The sequence below is a fragment of the Trichomycterus rosablanca genome, chromosome 4, assembly GCF_030014385.1.
Source record: "Trichomycterus rosablanca isolate fTriRos1 chromosome 4, fTriRos1.hap1, whole genome shotgun sequence".
Lineage (NCBI taxonomy): Eukaryota > Metazoa > Chordata > Actinopteri > Siluriformes > Trichomycteridae > Trichomycterus > Trichomycterus rosablanca.
The window spans coordinates 50660514-50681263 of NC_085991.1; the positions used below are offsets into that span (position 1 = coordinate 50660514).

Below are 20750 nucleotides of genomic sequence, written 5' to 3' on the forward strand. Positions count from 1 at the left end.
CAGACCCTGGTACAGACAAACCCCCATACCATGACAGAACCTGGTACTGACACACCCCATACCATGAGAGACCCTGGTACTGACACCCCCCAACACCATGAAAGACCCTGGTACTGACACACCCTCATACCATGAAAGACCTTGGTACTGACACACCTCCATATATTGACAGACCCTTGTACTGACACCCCCCGACACCATGACAGACCCTGGTACTGAAACACCCCCATACCATGACAGACCCTGGTACTGACACACCCCATACTATGACAGACCCTGGTACTGACACCCCCCCAAACCATGACAGACCCTGGTACTGACACACCCCATACTATGACAGACCCTGGTACTGACACACCCCTATACCATGACAGACCCTGGAACTGACACACCCCATACCATGACAGACCCTGGTACTGACAAACCCCCATACCATGACAGACCCTGGTACTGACACACCCCCATACCATGACAGACCCTTGTGCTGACACACCCCCATACCATGACAGACCCTGGTACTGACACACCCCCATACCATGACAGACCCTGGTACTGACACACCCCCATACCATGACAGACCCTGGTACTGACAAACCCCATACCATGACAGACCCTGGTACTGACACCCCCTATACCATGAAGAACCCTGGTACTGACACACCCCCATACCATGACAGACTCTGGTACTGACACACCCCCATACCATGACAGACCCTGGTACTGACACACCCCATACTATGACAGACCCTGGTACTGACACAACCAAATAGCATGAAAGATCCTGGCACTGACACCCCCCCATACCATGACAGACCCTGGTACAGACACACCCCCATACCATGACAGACCCTGGTACTGACACACCCCCATACCATGACAGACCCTGGTACTGATACACCCCCATACCATGACAGACCCTGGTACTGATACACCCCCATACCATGACAGACCCTGGTACTGACACACCCCATACCATGACAGACCCTGGTACTGATACACCCCCATACCATGACAGACCCTGGTACTGACACACCCCATACCATGACAGACCCTGGTACTGATACACCCCCATACCATGAAAGACCCTGATACTGACACACCCCCATACCATGACAGACCCTGATACTGACACACCCCAATACCATGAAAGACCCTGGTACTGATACACCCCCATACCATGACAGACCCTGGTACTGACACACCCCATACCATGACAGACCCTGGTACTGACACACCTCCATACCATGACAGACCCTGGTACTGACACACCCTCATACCATGACAGAACCTGGTACTGACACACCTCCATACCATGACAGACCCTGATACTGACACACCCTCATACCATGACAGAACCTGGTACTGACACACCCCATACCATGAGAGACCCTGGTACTGACACCCCCCCACACCATGAAAGACCCTGGTACTGACACACCCTCATACCATGAAAGACCTTGGTACTGACACACCTCCATATATTGACAGACCCTTGTACTGACACCCCCCGACACCATGACAGACCCTGGTACTGAAACACCCCCATACCATGACAGACCCTGGTACTGACACACCCCATACTATGACAGACCCTGGTACTGACACCCCCCCAAACCATGACAGACCCTGGTACTGACACACCCCATACTATGACAGACCCTGGTACTGACACACCCCCATACCATGACAGACCCTGGTACTGACACACCCCATACTATGACAGACCCTGGTACTGACACCCAATATACCATGACAGACCCTGGCACTGACACACCCCCATACCATGACAGACCATGGTACTGACACACCCCCATACCATGACAGACCCTGGTACTGACACACCCCATACTATGAAAGACCCTGGTACTGACACACCCCCATACATTGACGGACCTTGGTACTGACACACACCATACTATGACAGACCCTGGTACTGACACCCCCTATACCATGACAGACCCTGGCACTGACACACCCCATACCATGACAGACCCTGGTACTGACACACCCCCATACCATGACAGACCCTGGTACTGACACACCCCATACCATGACAGACCCTGGTACTGACACCCCCTATACCATGAAGAACCTTGGTACTGACACACCCCCATACCATGACAGACCATGGCACTGACACACCCCCATACCGTGACAGACCCTGGAAATGACACACCCCATACCATGAAAGACCCTGGTACTGACACAACCCCATAGCATGAAAGACCCTGATATTAACAAAACCCTAAACCATGACAGACCCTGATATTGACAAACCCCCATATTATGACAGAACATGGTACTGACACACCCCCATACCATGAAAGACCCTGGTACTGACACACCCCCATACCATGACAGACCGTGGTACTGACACACCCTCATACCATGACAGACCGTGGTACTGACACCCCCCCATATCATGACAGACCCTGGTACTGACACACCCCCATATCATGACAGACCCTGGTACTGACACACCCCTATACCATGACAGACGTTGATACTGACACACCCCCATACCATGACAGACCATGGTACTGACACACCCCCATACCATGACAGACCGTGGTATTGACACACCCCCATATCATGACAGACCCTGGTACTGACACACCCCCATACCTTGACAGACCGTGGTACTGACACACCCCCATATCATGAAAGACCCTGGTACTGACACACCCCCATACCATGACAGACCCTGGTACTGACACACCCCCATACCATGACAGACCCTGGTACTGACACCCCCTATACCATGAAGAACCCTGGTACTGACACACCCCCATACCATGACAGACTCTGGTACTGACACACCCCCATACCATGACAGACCCTGGTACTGACACACCCCATACCATGACAGACCCTGGTACTGACACACCCCCATACCATGACAGACCCTGATACTGACACACCCCCATACCATGACAGACCCTGGTACTGATACACCCCCATACCATGACAGACCCTGGTACTGATACACCCCCATACCATGACAGACCCTGGTACTGATACACCCCCATACCATGACAGACCCTGATACTGACACACCCCCATACCATGACAGACCCTGATACTGACACACCCCCATACCATGAGAGACCCTGATACTGACACACCCCATACCATGACAGACCCTGGTACTGATACACCCCCATACCATGACAGACCCTGATACTGACTCACCCCCATACCATGACAGACCCTGATACTGACACACCCCCATACCATGAGAGACCCTGATACTGACACACCCCATACCATGACAGACCCTGGTACTGACAAACCCCATACCATGACAGACCCTGGTACTGACACACTCCTACCATGACAGACCCTGGTACTGATACACCCCCATACCATGAGAGACCCTGATACTGACACACCCCATACCATGACAGACCCTGGTACTGACAAACCCCATACCATGACAGACCCTGGTACTGACACACCCCTACCATGACAGACCCTGGTACTGACACACCCCCATACCATGACAGATCCTGCTACTGACACACCCCCATACCATGACAGACTCTGATACTGACACACCCTCATACCATGACAGACCCTGGTACTGACACACCCCATACCATGAGAGACCCTGGTACTGACACCCCCCCACACCATGACAGACCCTGGTACTGAAACACCCTCATACCATGACAGACCTTGGTACTGACACACCTCCATATATTGACAGACCCTTGTACTGACACCCCCCGACACCATGACAGACCCTGGTACTGACACACCCCCAAACCATGACAGACCCTGGTACTGACACACCCCATACTATGAAAGACCCTGGTACTGACACACCCCCATACCATGACAGACCTTGGTACTGACACACCCCATACTATGACAGACCCTGGAACTGACACCCCCTATACCAGACCCTGGTACTGAGACACCCCCATATCATGGCAGACCCTGGTACTGACACACCCCTATACCATGACAGACCTTGGTACTGACACACCCCCATACCATGACAGACCGTGGTACTGACACACCCCCATATCATGACAGACCCTGGTACTGACACACCCCCATATCATGACAGACCCTGGTACTGACACACCCCCATACCATGACAGACCGTAGTACTGACACACCCCCATATCATGAAAGACCCTGGTACTGACACACCCCCATACCATGACAGACCCTGGTACTGACACACCCCTATATCATGACAGACCCTGGTACTGACACACCCCCATACCATGACAGACCCTGATGCTGACACCCCCCCAAACCATGACAGACCCTGGTACTGACACACCCCAAACCATGACAGACCCTGGTACTGACACACCTTCATACCATGACAGACCCTCTGTCTTTGGTCTTGAGCAGGGACCATGTTTCCACTGTGTGATGGTCCATCATAGATGCATTTCATGGATACAGCTATTGTACCAAATCATGATTACAATCATCTGTTTCAAATTACATCATTATTTAGTTTGTTTTAACCACATTTCTAGCCCTAAACTGCCACAATCACGATATTTTTGGAATGTGTTACAGGCCTAAAATGAAGGAATGGAAGTAAATTAACACGTGAATATAAGTTGACTTGACAGTACATGAAATATCTTGGGTTTATACAGCCTGAAAACAAAATAACATTCACTGTAGGAAACTCTGTACATTTTATTATTTCCATTCTGTTCCATATTTGTCTGATTCTGGGTTTTACAAAAACATTAAAGCTGGTGAGAGATAAACACTGGTATAAAAATCTTTTCTTTGTATTTTTGTCAAATAAAAGTTTAGAAGAATTTTTAAATCTCAGATTCTGCTTTTTATTATATTTTCCAAAATACCCCCAACGTTTGCTGATTTGGAGTTGTACAACTTCCCTAAATAAACCACATGACCAAAAGTTTGTTAATACATGCTGATGTGATACAGATTAATCAATACAGAAGAGATGATCAGACTCACCTGATACAGTCAGTAGAGCATCATCACTGGTGAGTGAGGAACGTGAGCTTCCTGTCACTGTTCCTGTACAGGTGTATTTACCTGCATGATTCTCTGTAACACTATCGATGCTGTACTGCTTATTCCTGACATAAAGTCCTGATTTGTCTTTATTCCAGCTGTAGCTGTAATAGTTCTGGTCACCTCCTCTAGCCTCTATGTTACATGTGAGAGTAACAGTCTGTCCTACAAACACGTGATTACCAGGATTTATGATCACAGTTGGTCTCTCTGTAGAAAGAAAATTTAATATTTTCATTAATAAAAATAATTTAACTCATCTGTACATTATAATCTAATCTAACACATCTGTACAGTATAATGTAATCTAACACATCTGTAGAGTATAATCTAATCTAACACATCTGTACATTATAATCTAATCTAACACATCTGTAGAGTATAATGTAATCTAACACATATGTACATTATAATCTAATCTAACACATCTGTACATTATAATCTAATTTAACACATCTGTACAGTATAATGTAATCTAACACATCTGTACATTATAATGTAATCTAACACATCTGTACATTACAATCTAATCTAACTCATCTGTAAATTATAATATAATATAACACATCTGTAAATTATAATCTACTATAACACATCTGTACATTAAAATCTGATCTAACACATCTGTACATAATAATCTAATCTAACACATCTGTACATTGTAATCTAATCTAACACATCTGTACATTATAATCTAATCTAACATTTCTGTACATTATAATCTAATCTAACTCATCTGTACATTATAATCTAATCTAACACATCTGTACGTTATAATCTAATCTAACATATCTGTACATTATAATCTAATCTAACACATCTGTACATTATAATGTAATCTAACACATCTGTACAGTATAATGTAATCTAACACATCTGTACATTATAATCTAATCTAACACATCTGTACATTATAATCTAATATAACTCATCTGTACATTATAATCTAATCTAACACATCTGTAAATTATAATCTAATCTAACACATCTGTACATTATAATCTAATATAACTCATCTATACATTATAATCTAATGTAACATCTGTAAATTATAATCTAATCTAACACATCTGTACATTATAATCTAATATAACTCATCTGTACATTATAATCTAATCTAACACATCTGTACATTATAATCTAATCTAACACATCTGTACATTATAATCTAATCTAACACATCTGTACATTATAATGTAAACTAACACATCTGTACATTATAATCTAATCTAACTCATCTGTACATTATAATATAAAAAAACATATCTGTAAATTATAATATAATCTAACACATCTGTACATTGTAATCTCATCTAAAACATCTGTACATTATAATCTAATCTAACACATCTGTACATGATAATCCAACCTAACACATCTGTACATCATAATCCAATCTAACACATCTGTACATTATGATCTATTCTAACATCTGTACAATATAATCTAATCTAACACATCTGTACAGTATAATGTAATCTAACACATATGTACATTATAATCTAATCTAACACATCTGTACATTATAATCTAATCTAACACATCTCTACATTATAATCTAATCTAACACATCTGTACAGTATAATGTAATCTAACACATATGTACATTATAATCTAATCTAACACATCTGTACATTATAATCTAATCTAGCACATCTGTACAGTATAATGTAATCTAACACATCTGTACATTATAATCTAATCTAACACATCTGTACATTATAATCTAATCTAACTCATCTGTAAATTACAATATAATATAACACATCTGTAAATTATAATCTAATATAACACATCTGTACATTAAAATCTGATCTAACACATCTGTACATTGTAATCTAATCTAACACATCTGTACATTATAATCTAATCTAACTCATCTGTACATTATAATCTAATCTAACACATCTGTACATTATAATCTAATCTAATTTATCTGTACATTATAATCTACGTTTCCCTCCCACAGCCACGCCTTTGTAATGTGTGCAGCAGGTGGTTTTACATTGTCTTGTTGAAAAATGCTGGACATCCCTGGAAAAGACGACGTCTTGAAAGCAGCAGATGTTGCTCTAAGATCTCAATGTACTTTTCTGCATTAATGCTGCATCACAGAGTGTAAATGACCTTTACCAAGGGCACTGACCCCCCCCCCCCCCCATGCCATGACAGACCCTGGTACTGACACACCCCATACCATGACAGACCCTGGTACTGACACGCCCCTATACCACGACAGACCCTGGTACAGACACACCCCCATACCATGACAGACCCTGGTACTGACACACCCCCATACCACGACAGACCCTGGTACTGACACAACCCATACCATGACAGACCCTGGTACTGACACCCCCCCCATACCATGATAGACCCTGGTACTGACACACCCCCCATACCATGATAGACCCTGGTACTGACACACCCCCATACCATGATAGACCCTGGTACTGACACACCCCCATACCATGATAGACCCTGGTACTGACACACCCCCATACCATGACAGACCCTGGTACTGACACACCCCCATACCATGACAGACCCTGGTACTGACACACCCCATACCATGACAGACCCTGGTACTGACACACCCCCATACCATGAAAGACCCTGGTACTGACACACGCCCATACCATGACAGATCCTGGTACTGACACACCCCCATACCATGACAGACCCTGGTACTGACACACCCCCATCCCATGAAAGACCCTGGTACTGACACACCCCATACCATGACAGACCCTGGTACTTAAACACCCCCATACCATGACAGACCCTGATACTGACACACCCCCATACCATGACAGACCCTGGCACTGACACACCCCCATACCATGACAGACCCTGGTACTGACACACCCCATACCATGACAGACCCTGGTACTGACACACCCCATACCATGACAGACCCTGGTATTTAAACACCCCCATACCATGACAGACCCTGGTACTGACACACCCCCATACCATGACAGACCCTGGTACTGACACCCCCCAATACCATGACAGACCCTGGTACTGACACACCCCCAGACCATGACAGACCCTGGCTTTTGGACTTGTTGCTGATAACAGTCCAACTGGTCCTCTCTGTCGTTGGTCTTGAGCAGGGACCATGTTTCCACTGTGTGATGGTCCATCATAGATGCATTTCATGGATACAGCTATTGTACCAAATCATGATTACAATCACCTGTTTCAAATCACATCATTATTTAGTTTGTTTTAACCACATTACTAGCCCTAAACTGCCACAATCACGATATTTTTGGAATGTGTTACAGGCCTAAAATGAAGGAATGGAAGTAAATTAACACGTAAATATAAGTTGACTTGACAGTACATGAAATATCTTGGGTTTATACAGCCTGAAAACAAAATAACATTCACTGTAGGAAACTCTGTACATTTTATTATTTCCATTCTGTTCCATTTTTGTCTGATTCTGGGTTTTACAAAAACATTAAAGCTGGTGAGATATAAACACTGGTATAAAAATCTTTTCTTTGTATTTTTGTCAAATAAAAGTTTAAGAGAATTTAAAAATCTCAGATTCTGCTTTTTATTACATTTTCCAAAAATAACTTCCATAAATAAACCACATGACCAAACGTTTGTTAATACATGCTGATGTGATACAGATGTTATCAAATACAGAAGAGATGATCAGACTCACCTGATACAGTCAGTAGAACAGCAGCACTGGGGTGTGAGGAACGTGAGCCTCCTGTCTCTGTTCCTGTACAGGTGTATTTACCTGCATCAGCTATTGTAACACTACTGATTCTGTACTGCTTATTACTGACAGAACGTCTTGATCTGTCTTTATTCCAGCTGTACCTCCAGTTCTGGACACCTCCTCCATTCTCTATGTTACATGTGAGAGTAACAGAATCTCCTATAAACACGTGATTATCAGGATTTATGCTCACAATGGGTTTTGGTCTCTCTGTAAAAAAAAAATCAAAAACACATCAATACATTATAATCTAATCTAACACATCTGTACATTTTAATCTAATCTAACACGTCTGTACATTATAATCTAATCTAACACATCAGTAAATTATAATCTAACACACCTGTACATTATAATATAATACAACACATCTGTACATTATAATCTAATCTAATCTAACACATCTGTACATTATAATCTAATCTAACACATCTGTGCATTGTAATCTCATCTAAAACATCTGTACATTATAATCTAATCTAACACATCTGTACATGATAATTCAACCTAACACATCTGTACATTATAATCCAATCTAACACATCTGTACATTATAATCTATTCTAACACATCTGTACAATATAATCTAATCTAACACATCTGTACAATAAAATCTAATCTAACACATCTGTACATTGTAATCTAATCTAACACATCTGTACATTATAATCTAATCTAACACATCTGTACATTATAATCTAACCTAACACATCTGTACATTATAATCTAATCTAGCACATCTGTACATTATAATCGAATCTAACAAATTTGTGCATTAAAATCTAATCTAACACATCTGTACATTATAATCTAATCTAACACATCTGTACATTATAATCTAATCTAACACATATGTACATTATAATCGAATCTAACACATCTGTGCTTTAAAATCTAATCAAATAAAACTGTACATTATAATCTAATCTAACACATCTGTACATTATAATCTAATCTAACACATCTGTACATTATAATCTAATCTAACACATCTGTACATTATAATCTAATCTAACAAATTTGTCCATTAAGATCTAATCTAACACATCTGTACATTATAATCTAATCTAAGACATCTGTACCTTATAATCTAATCTAACACATCTGTACATTATCATCCAATCTAACACATCTGTACATTACAATCTAATCCAACACATCTGTACATTATAATCTAATCTAACACATCTGTACATTATAATCTAATCTAACACATCTGTACATTATAATCTAATCTAACACATCTGTACATTATAATCTAATCTAACACATCTGTACATTATAATCTAATCTAACACATCTGTACATTATAATCGAATCTAACAAATTTGTGCATTAAAATCTAATCTAACACATCTGTACATTATAATCTACTCTAACACATATGTACATTATAATCTAATCTAACACATCTGTAAATTATAATCTAACACGTCTGTACAATATAATCTAATATAACTCATCTGTACATTATAATCTAATCATACACATCTGTAAATTATAATCTCATCTAACACATCTGTACAATATAATCTAATCATAAACATTTGTACAATATAATATAATTTAACAATTCTGTACATTATAATCTCCTCTAACACATCTGTACATTATAATCTAATCATACACATCTGTACAATATAATATAATTTAACACATCTGCACATTATAATCTAATCTAACACATCTGCACATTATAATCTAATCTAACACATCTTTGCACTATAATCTCGTCTAATACATCTTTAAATTATATTTTCATCTAACACATCTGTACATTATAATCTAATATAACACATCTGTACTATATATTATAATCTAACACATCTGTACACAATAATCTCATCTAACAAATCTGTAAATTATAATCTAATCTAACACATCTGTACATTATAATCTAATCAAACACATCTGTACAATAAAATATAATCTAAAACATCTGTAAATTATAATCTCATCTAACACATCTGTACATTATAATCTAATCTAACACATTTGTGAACTATAATCTCATCTAACACATCTACACATTATAAACTAATCTAACACATCTGTACATTACAATCTAATCAAACACATCTGTAAAATATAATCTCATCTAATACATCTGTACATTATAATCTACTCTAACATGTCTGTACAATATATTCTAATCTAACAAATCTGTACAATATAATATAATTGAACACATCTGTACATTATAATCTAATCAAACACATCTGTACATTAAAATCTAATCTAACACATCTGTACATTATAATCTAATATAACACATCTGTAAATTATAATCTCATCTAACACATCTGTACATTATAATCTAATCAAACACATCTGTACATTAAAATCTAATCTAACACATCTGTACATTATAATCTAATATAACACATCTGTACATTTTAATCTAATCTAACACATCTGTAAATTATAATTTCATCTAACACATCTGTGCATCATAATCTAATCTAACACATCTGTGCATTATAACCTAATCTAACACATCTGTGCATTATAATCTAATCTAACACATATGTACATTATTATCTAATCAAACACATCTGTACAATGTAATCTAATCTAACACATCTGTGCATTATAACCTAATCTAACACATATGTACATTATAATCTAATCTAACACATCTGTACATTATGATCTCATCTAACACATTTGTACATTATAATCTAATCTAACTAATCTGTACATTATAATTTAATCTAACATATCTGTAAATTATAATCTAATCCCACACATCTGTACATTATAAACTAATCTAACATATCTGTACATTTTAATCTAATCTAACACATCAGTACATTACAATCTAATCTAACACATTGAATCTAAAAAAATCTGTGCATTAAAATCTAATCTAACACATCTGTACAATATAATATAATCATACACATCTGTACAATATAATATAATCTAACACATCTGTTCATTATAATTTAATCTAACACATCTGTAAATTATGATCTCATCTAACACATCTGTACATTATAATCTAATCTAACATCTATACATTATAATCTAATCTAACACATCTGTACATTATAATTTAATCTCACACATCTGTACAATATAATCTAATCTAAAACATCTGTACATTATAATCTAAACTAACACATCTGTACATTAAAATCTAATCTAACACATCTGTACATTATAATCTAATCTAACACATCTGTACATTATAATCTAATCTAACACATCTGTAAATTATAATCTTATCTAACACATCTGTGCATTATAATCCAATGTAACACATCTGTACATCATAATCTAATATAACACATCTGTACATTATAATCTCATCTAAAACATCTGTACATTATAATTTAATCTAACATATCTGTACATTATAATCTAATCTAACACGCCTATACATTATAATCTAATCTAACACATCTGTACGTTATAATTGAATCTAACAAATCTGTGCATTAAAATCTAATCTAACAGATCTGTACATTATAATCTAATCTAACATGTCGGTACATTATAATCTAATCTAACACATATGTAAATTATAATCTAATCCTACACATCTGTACATTATAAACTAATCTAACATATCTGTGCATTAAAATCTAATCTAACACATCTGTACAATATAATATAATCATACACATCTGTACAATATAATATAATCTAACACATCTGTTCATTATAATTTAATCTAACACATCTGTAAATTATGATCTCATCTAACACATCTGTACATTATAATCTAATCTAACACATCTATACATTATAATCTAATCTAACACATCTGTACATTATAATTTAATCTAACACATCTGTACAATACAATCTAATCTAACACATCTGTACATTATAATCTAAACTAACACATCTGTACATTACAATCTAATCTAACACATCTGTAAATTATAATCTCATCTAACACATCTGTACATTATAATCTAATCTAACACGTCTGTACAATATAATCTAATCTAACACATCTATACATTATAATCTAATCTAACACATCTGTACATAATCTAATCTAACACATCTGTACATTATAATCTAATCTAACACGTCTATACATTATAATCTAATCTAACACATCTGTACAATATAAGCTAATCTAACACATCTGTACATTATAATCTAATCTACCACATCTGTACATTATAATCGGATCTAACAAATCTGTGCATTAAAATCTAATCTAACACATCTATACATTATAATCTAATCTAACACATCTGTAAATTATAATCTTATCTAAAACATCTGTACATTATAATCTAATCTAACACATCTGTGCACTATAATCTCATCTAACACATCTGTAAATTATAATAAAATCTAACACATGTACATTATAATATAATCTAACACATCTGTAAATTATAATCTAATCTAACACATCTGTACATTATAATCTAATCCTACACATCTGTACATTATAATCTAATCCTACACATCTGTACATTATAATCTCATCTAACACATCTGTACATTATAATCTCATCTAACACATCTGTACATTATAATCTAATCTAACACATCTGTACATTATAATCTAATCCTACACATCTGTACATTATAATCTCATCTAACACATCTGTACATTATAATCTCATCTAACACATCTGTACATTATAATCTAATCTAACACATCTATACATTATAATCTAATCTAACACATCTGTACATTATAATCTAATCTAACACATCTGTACATTATAATCTAATCTAACACATCCGTACATTATAATCTAATCTAACAAATGTGTACATTATAATGTAATCTAACACATCTGTAAATTACAATCTAATCTAAAACACCTGTACAACATAATCTAATCAAACACAGCTGTACATTATAATCTAATCTAACACATCTGTGCATTATAATCTAATCTAACACATCTGTACATTATAATTTAATCTAACACATCTGTATATTATAATCTAATCTAACACTTCTGCAAATAATAATCTAAACTAACACTTCTGTAAATTATAATCCAATGTAACACATCTGTACATTATAATTTCATCTAACACAACTGTAAATTATAATCTAATCTAACACATCTGTACATTATATTCTAATCTAACACATCCGTACATTATAATCTAATCTAACAAATATGTAAATTATATTCTCATCGAACACATCTGTAAATTATAATCTAATCTAATTTATCTGTGCATTATAATCTCATCTAACACATCTGTAAATGATAATATAGTTGAACACATCTGTACATTATAATCTAATCTAACACATATGTACATTATCATCTAATCTATCACACATGTACATTATAATCTAATCTAACATATCTGTAAATTATAATCTCATCTAACACATCTGTACATTATAATCTAATCTAACTCCTCTGTACATTATAATCTAATCTAACAAATCTGTACATTATAATCTAATCTAACACATCTGTAAATTACAATCTAATCTAACACACCTGTACATTATAATCTAATCTAACTCATCTGTACATTATAATCTAATCTAACACATCTGTACATTATAATCTAATCTAACACATCTGTACATTATAATCTAAACTAACACATCTGTACATTATAATCTAATCTAACACATATGTACATTATCATCTAATCTATCACACATGTACATTATAATCTAATCTAACATATCTGTAAATTATAATCTCATCTAACACATCTGTACATTATAATCTAATCTAACTCCTCTGTACATTATAATCTAATCTAACAAATCTGTACATTATAATCTAATCTAACACATCTGTAAATTACAATCTAATCTAACACACCTGTACATTATAATCTAATCTAACACATCTGTACATTATAATCTAATCTAACACATCTGTACATTATAATCTAATCTAACACATCTGTACATTATAATCTAAACTAACACATCTGTACATTATAATCTAGTCTAACACATCTGTAAATTACAATCTTATCTAACACATCTGTACATTATAATCTAGTCTAACACATCTGTACATTATAATCTAATCTAACACATCTGTACATTATCATCCAATCTAACACATCTGTACATTACAATCTAATCTAACAATTCTGTACATTATAATCTAATCTAACACATCTGTACATTATAATCCAATCTAACACATCTGTACATTACAATCTAATCTAACAAATCTGTACATTATAATCTCATCTAACACATCTGTACATTATAATCTAATCTAACATATCTGTAAATTATTATCTCATCTAACACATCTGTACATTTTAATCTAATCTAAGACATCTGTACATTATAATCTAATCTAACACATCTGTACATTATCATCCAATCTAACACATCTGTACATTACAATCTAATCTAACACATCTGTACATTATAATCTAATCTAACACATCTGTACATTATAATCTAATCTAACACATATGTACATTATAATCTAATCTAACACATCTGTACATTATAATCTAAACTAACACATTTGTGCATTATTATCTAATCTAACACATCTGTACATTATAATCTAGTTTAACACATCTGTACATTATAATCTAGTCTAACACATCTGTACATTATAATCTTTTGTAACACATCTGTAAATTATAACCTTATCTAACATCTGTACATTATAATCTAATCTAACACATCTGTACATTATAATCTAATCTAACACAGCTGTACATTATCATCCAATCTAACACATCTGTACATTACAATCTAATCTAACAATTCTGTACATTATAATCTAATCTAACACATCTGTACATTATAATCCAATCTAACACATCTGTACATTACAATCTAATCTAACAAATCTGTACATTATAATCTCATCTAACACATCTGTACATTATAATCTAATCTAACATATCTGTAAATTATTATCTCATCTAACACATCTGTACATTTTAATCTAATCTAAGACATCTGTACATTATCATCCAATCTAACACATCTGTACATTACAATCTAATCTAACACATCTGTACATTATAATCTAATCTAACACATCTGTACATTATAATCTAATCTAACACATCTGTACATTATAATCTCATCTAACACATCTGTACATTATAATCTAATCTAACACATCTATACATTATAATCTAATCTAACAAATCTGTACATTATAATCTGCAACATATTTTCAGGAAAAGATTGACAAAATCAATTAATCCTTCTCTCTGACTGACCCATTTTCAACTGACCCTCAACCCACCAACACACTCACCAGATTCACCCCACTCACCATGGATGAGGTTACACAGCTCCTCTCATCCAGCAATCCCACCACATGCACACTCGACCCTATACCATCCACCATCCTTAAAGACATCTCACAGGACCTAATCCCCTTTATCACAACCATCATCAACAACTCCCTGACATCAGATGTTGTCCCTACTGCTTTTAAGAAGGCTCAGGTCATTCCCCTTCTTAAGAAACCTACACTAGAAACTAAAGACATTATAATCATATCTAACCCCATACCCCATGACAGACCCTGGTACTGACACACCCCCATTTCATGACAGACCCTGGTACTGACACACCCCCATACCATGACAGACCCTGGTACTGACACACCCCCATACTATAAAAGACCCTGGTACTGACACACCCCATACCATGACAGACCCTGGTACTGACACACCCCATACCATGACAGACCCTGATACTGACACACCCCCATACCATGACAGACCCTGGTACTGACACACCCCCATACCATGACAGACCCTGGTACTGACACCCCCCCATACCATGACAGACCGTGGTACTGACACTTCCCCATACTATGAAAGACCCTGGTACTGACACACCCCCATACCATGACAGACTCTGGTACTGACACACCTCATACCATGACAGACCCTGGTACTGACACACCCCCATACCATGACAGACCCTGGTACTGACACTTCCCCATACTATGAAAGACCCTGGTACTGACACACCCCCATACCACGACAGACCCTGGTACTGACACACCCCCATACCATGACAGACCCTGGTACTGACACACCTTATACCATGACAGACCCTGGTACTGAAACACCCCCATACTATGAAAGACCCTGGTACTGACACACCCCCATACCATGACAGACCCTGGTACTGACACACCCCCATACCATGACAGATCCTGGTACTGACACACCCCCATACCATGACAGACCCTGGTACTGACACACCCCATACCATGACAGACCCTGGTACTGACACACCCCATACCATGACAGACCCTGGTACTGACACACCCCCATACCATGACAGACCCTGGCATTTGGACCTGTTTCTGATAACAGTCCAACTGGTCCTCTCTGTCTTTGGTCCTGAACAGGGACCATGTTTCCACTGTGTGATGGTCCATCATAGATGCATTTCATGGATACAGCTATTGTACCAAATCATGATTACAATCACCTGTTTCAAATTACATCATTATTTAGTTTGTTTTATCTTATTTCTAGCCCTAAACTGCCACAATCACGATATATTTGGAATGTGTTACAGGCCTAAAATGAAGGAATGGAAGTAAATTAACACGTGAATATAAGTTGACTTGACAATACATGAAATATCTTGGGTTCATACAGCCTGAAAACAAAATAACATTCACTGTAGGAAACTCTGTACATTTTATTATTTCCATTCTGTTCCATTTTTGTCTGATTCTGGGTTTTACAAAAACATTAAAGCTGGTGAGAGATAAACACTGGTATAAAAATCTTTTCTTTGTATTTTTGTCAAATAAAGTTTAAGAGAATTTTAAAATCTCAGATTCAGCTTTTTATTATATTTTCCAAAATGTCCCAACTATTTCTGATTTGGAGTTGTACAATTTCCTTAAATAAACCACATGACCAAAAGTTTGTTAATGCATAATGATGTGATACAGATTAATCAGTACAGAAGAGATGATCAGACTCACCTGATACAGTCAGTAGAGCATCATCACTGGTGAGTGAGGAACGTGAGTTTCTTGTCTCTGTTCCTGTACAGGTGTATTTACCTGCATGATTCTCTGTAACACTATCGATGCTGTACTGCTTATTCCTGACATAAAGTCCTGATCCGTCTTTATTCCAGCTGTACCTCCAATTCTGGACACCTCCTCCATTCTCTATGTTACATGTGAGAGTAACAGAATCTCCTCTAAACACGTGATTATCAGGATTTATGATCACAGCAGCTTTTGGTCTCTCTGTAGAAATAAAATAAAACATTATTACATTAACAAGAACACTTTGTGTTTGTGAGTGTTTAATGTTTGAAGAATTGAAGCACAGTTTCTCAGGTCACTACACCTCAGACAATTACACATGAGCAGATATTTTGGGTGGTTGATTTTATTCTCAACACAACGATGACATGATACAAACACAGTTTTTTAAATGATCCACCTGCAACTGACCAGCTTACTAACATTTCTTTAAAAACTCACCCCAACTCATCCAGGCAAATAAAGGACACCCAGAAGAACATCTAAGGAATTGCAGACCTCTCTCACCTCAAATAAAATCAGTGTTCATGATTCCATCATTAGAAGAGACTAGGTTAAAATAGCCAAGAGAATTTCTTCTATTTTTGCATATTTGTCACACTTATTAACTTATTAACATCAAATTACTTTTAATATTAGACAAAGACCCAAAGGAAACAAGAAATGTTTTTTAATTAATGTTGTCCTATTTCCCTCAAGAGTTTATTTTTTACTAGCCACACCCAGACATGATCACTGCCAGACCTGTTGAACCTAAACATCACTTCAAAAGAACCTGTGTGGCAATGTGATCGGTGTAGAGGGGTTCTAATCTCACAGTTGGTAGAAAATGATGAAGCTTTAAAAACTGTTTGTTCTTTCGCCAATTAAATTAAAACAATTCTGTCAAAAAAGAGCAGAACAAAAACTCCAGCAGCGCTGCTGTGTCTGATCCACTCATACCAGCACAACACACACTAACACACCACCACCATGTCAGTGTCACTGCAGTGCTGAGAATGATCCACCACCTAAATAATACCTGCTCTGTGGGGGTCCTGACTACTAAAGAACAGTTTGAAAGGGGCCTAACAAAGCATGCAGAGAAACAGATGGACTACAGTCAGTAATTGTAGAACTACAAAGTACTTCTATATGGTAAGTGGAGCTGATAAAATGGACAGTGAGTGTAGAAACAAGGAGGTGGTTTTAATGTTATGACTGATCGGTGTAGAGGGGTGATAACTTTTAACATGGTTGATACAGGTTTCAAATAAATTTAAAATAAATTATCTTACATAAACATTAAATGTGATAAATGAACTTTTACAGTAGTGCATGTTCTCCTGAATTACAGAGTGATGTTGTGTAAACTCACCTGACACAGATACAGTAACAGAATTACTCATTGTGCTCTGTTGTTTATCATCCATCAGTGTTCTATTGCATGTGTATCTGGTATATTTGGCCTCTTCATTCACCTCAAAGCTTAATTCACTTTTATTTTCATTAGAAACTTCAGTTCCATTCTTATACCAACTGTAACTGTAACTCTGACTGTTCTCTCCTCCTCCTACAGAACATGTAAGAGTGATTCTCTCTCCTATGAAGAAATCTTTCCTTCCAGACTGCACAGTAAGAGTAACTTTTAGCTCGTCTGTAAAGCAAAAACATTTAAGTTTTAATAAAACCATCACTGATCTACATAATCTCACATACAAAAACCAGATTCATTTAATTGAGTTTTAAATTATGGGTCATATAATTTAAAGCAGATATAATTTAGGTGGTGGATCATTCTCAGCACTGCAGTGACACTGACATGGTGGTGGTGTGTTAGTGTGTGTTGTGCTGGTATGAGTGGATCAGACACAGCAGCGCTGATGGAGTTTTTGTTCCGCTCTTTTTTAACAGAATAGTTTTAATTTAATTGGTGAAAGAACAAACAGTTTTTAAAGCTTTATCATTTTCTACCAGCACTATCTTCCTTGCCAATGTGCGGTCTCTGCCGAATAAGATGGACGAGCTAAAAATCTGGACCCTGACACAGGAAAGGCTTATGGACTGCAGCCTCATGATCTTTTCAGAAACTTGGCTAAACAATGATGTTTCGAACAGCGTGGTGGAGCTGGAGGGGTACGCTATCTTCAGAGCTGATAGAGTAGCAGCAGCATCGGGTAAGAGCCGCCGCGGTGGTGGTGTTTGCATTTATGTAAACAAAACATGGTGCATGGACTCTGTCATAGTGAACACCTACTGCTCTGCTGACCTGGAATACCTGGTTTTATACAACAGTTAGTTCCGACCTTACAATCTGATTGGTTGAGAAGTGTTCTAACTGTGCTGATATTGGTGATAACAGCACGGCCTTTTCACACCACAACTGTATTACTCCGCTGACGCGTTGCCATTAACGACGAGCTTCATGCACACAAACACGCACGCAGGCGACACAGACTTTTTTCCCGATCGCGTTATAAATCCGTTATCTGATACACAATCTAGTGCACTGTGTAGGGAACATAAATCAATTGTCTACTTCACTATCTAGTGCACTATGTAGGGAACATATATCCATGATCTGATACACTATCTAGTGCACTATGTAGGGAACATATATCCGTGATCTGATACACAATCTAGTGCACTATGTAGGGAACATTAATGTGTTTGTAACGCGAACAGTTAGCTTAATAGCCCAGTTAGCAGCTCCTAGTAGTTCTGTTATCACCCATAATCCTTTGGTGTGAGCAAGAGTTTTTTTTTTTTTTCTTTTTTTCCCTTCGGAGGTTCTCGCCCTCTTCTTCTTGTTGTTCTTACCTCCCTGAAATGAGTTTTTGCAACTTGGGATGTCTGCTGTGTAGTGTTAAACTTTATATTCATTGTGGAACTACTTTTTGGCGGAAGGTATTGTCAATATTAAAGCATATTTATTATTAAATTCAGGGCTTCTTTGATTTATTTTCTTTCTTTATTTTGTAAAAACTGTTGTATAAAAGCAATAGAACACTTGA

The 20750-nt window shown here is 36.9% G+C and overlaps 1 protein-coding gene across 1 annotated transcript in view; it reads right to left on the reverse strand.

The window, feature by feature from the left end:
• The window catches only part of LOC134311986 (uncharacterized), a 57646-nt gene extending 38501 nt beyond the window's left edge, over positions 1–19145 (reverse strand). The window contains exons 1-4 of the mRNA XM_062993635.1: positions 19115–19145; positions 17686–17958; positions 8711–8983; positions 4966–5190 (exon numbers count right to left, since the gene is read on the reverse strand). Coding sequence (XP_062849705.1) covers positions 4966–5190; positions 8711–8983; positions 17686–17958; positions 19115–19145 — 802 coding nt within the window. The remainder of the gene's footprint in view (positions 1–4965; positions 5191–8710; positions 8984–17685; positions 17959–19114) is intronic.
• Positions 19146–20750: the final 1605 nt, after the last annotated feature.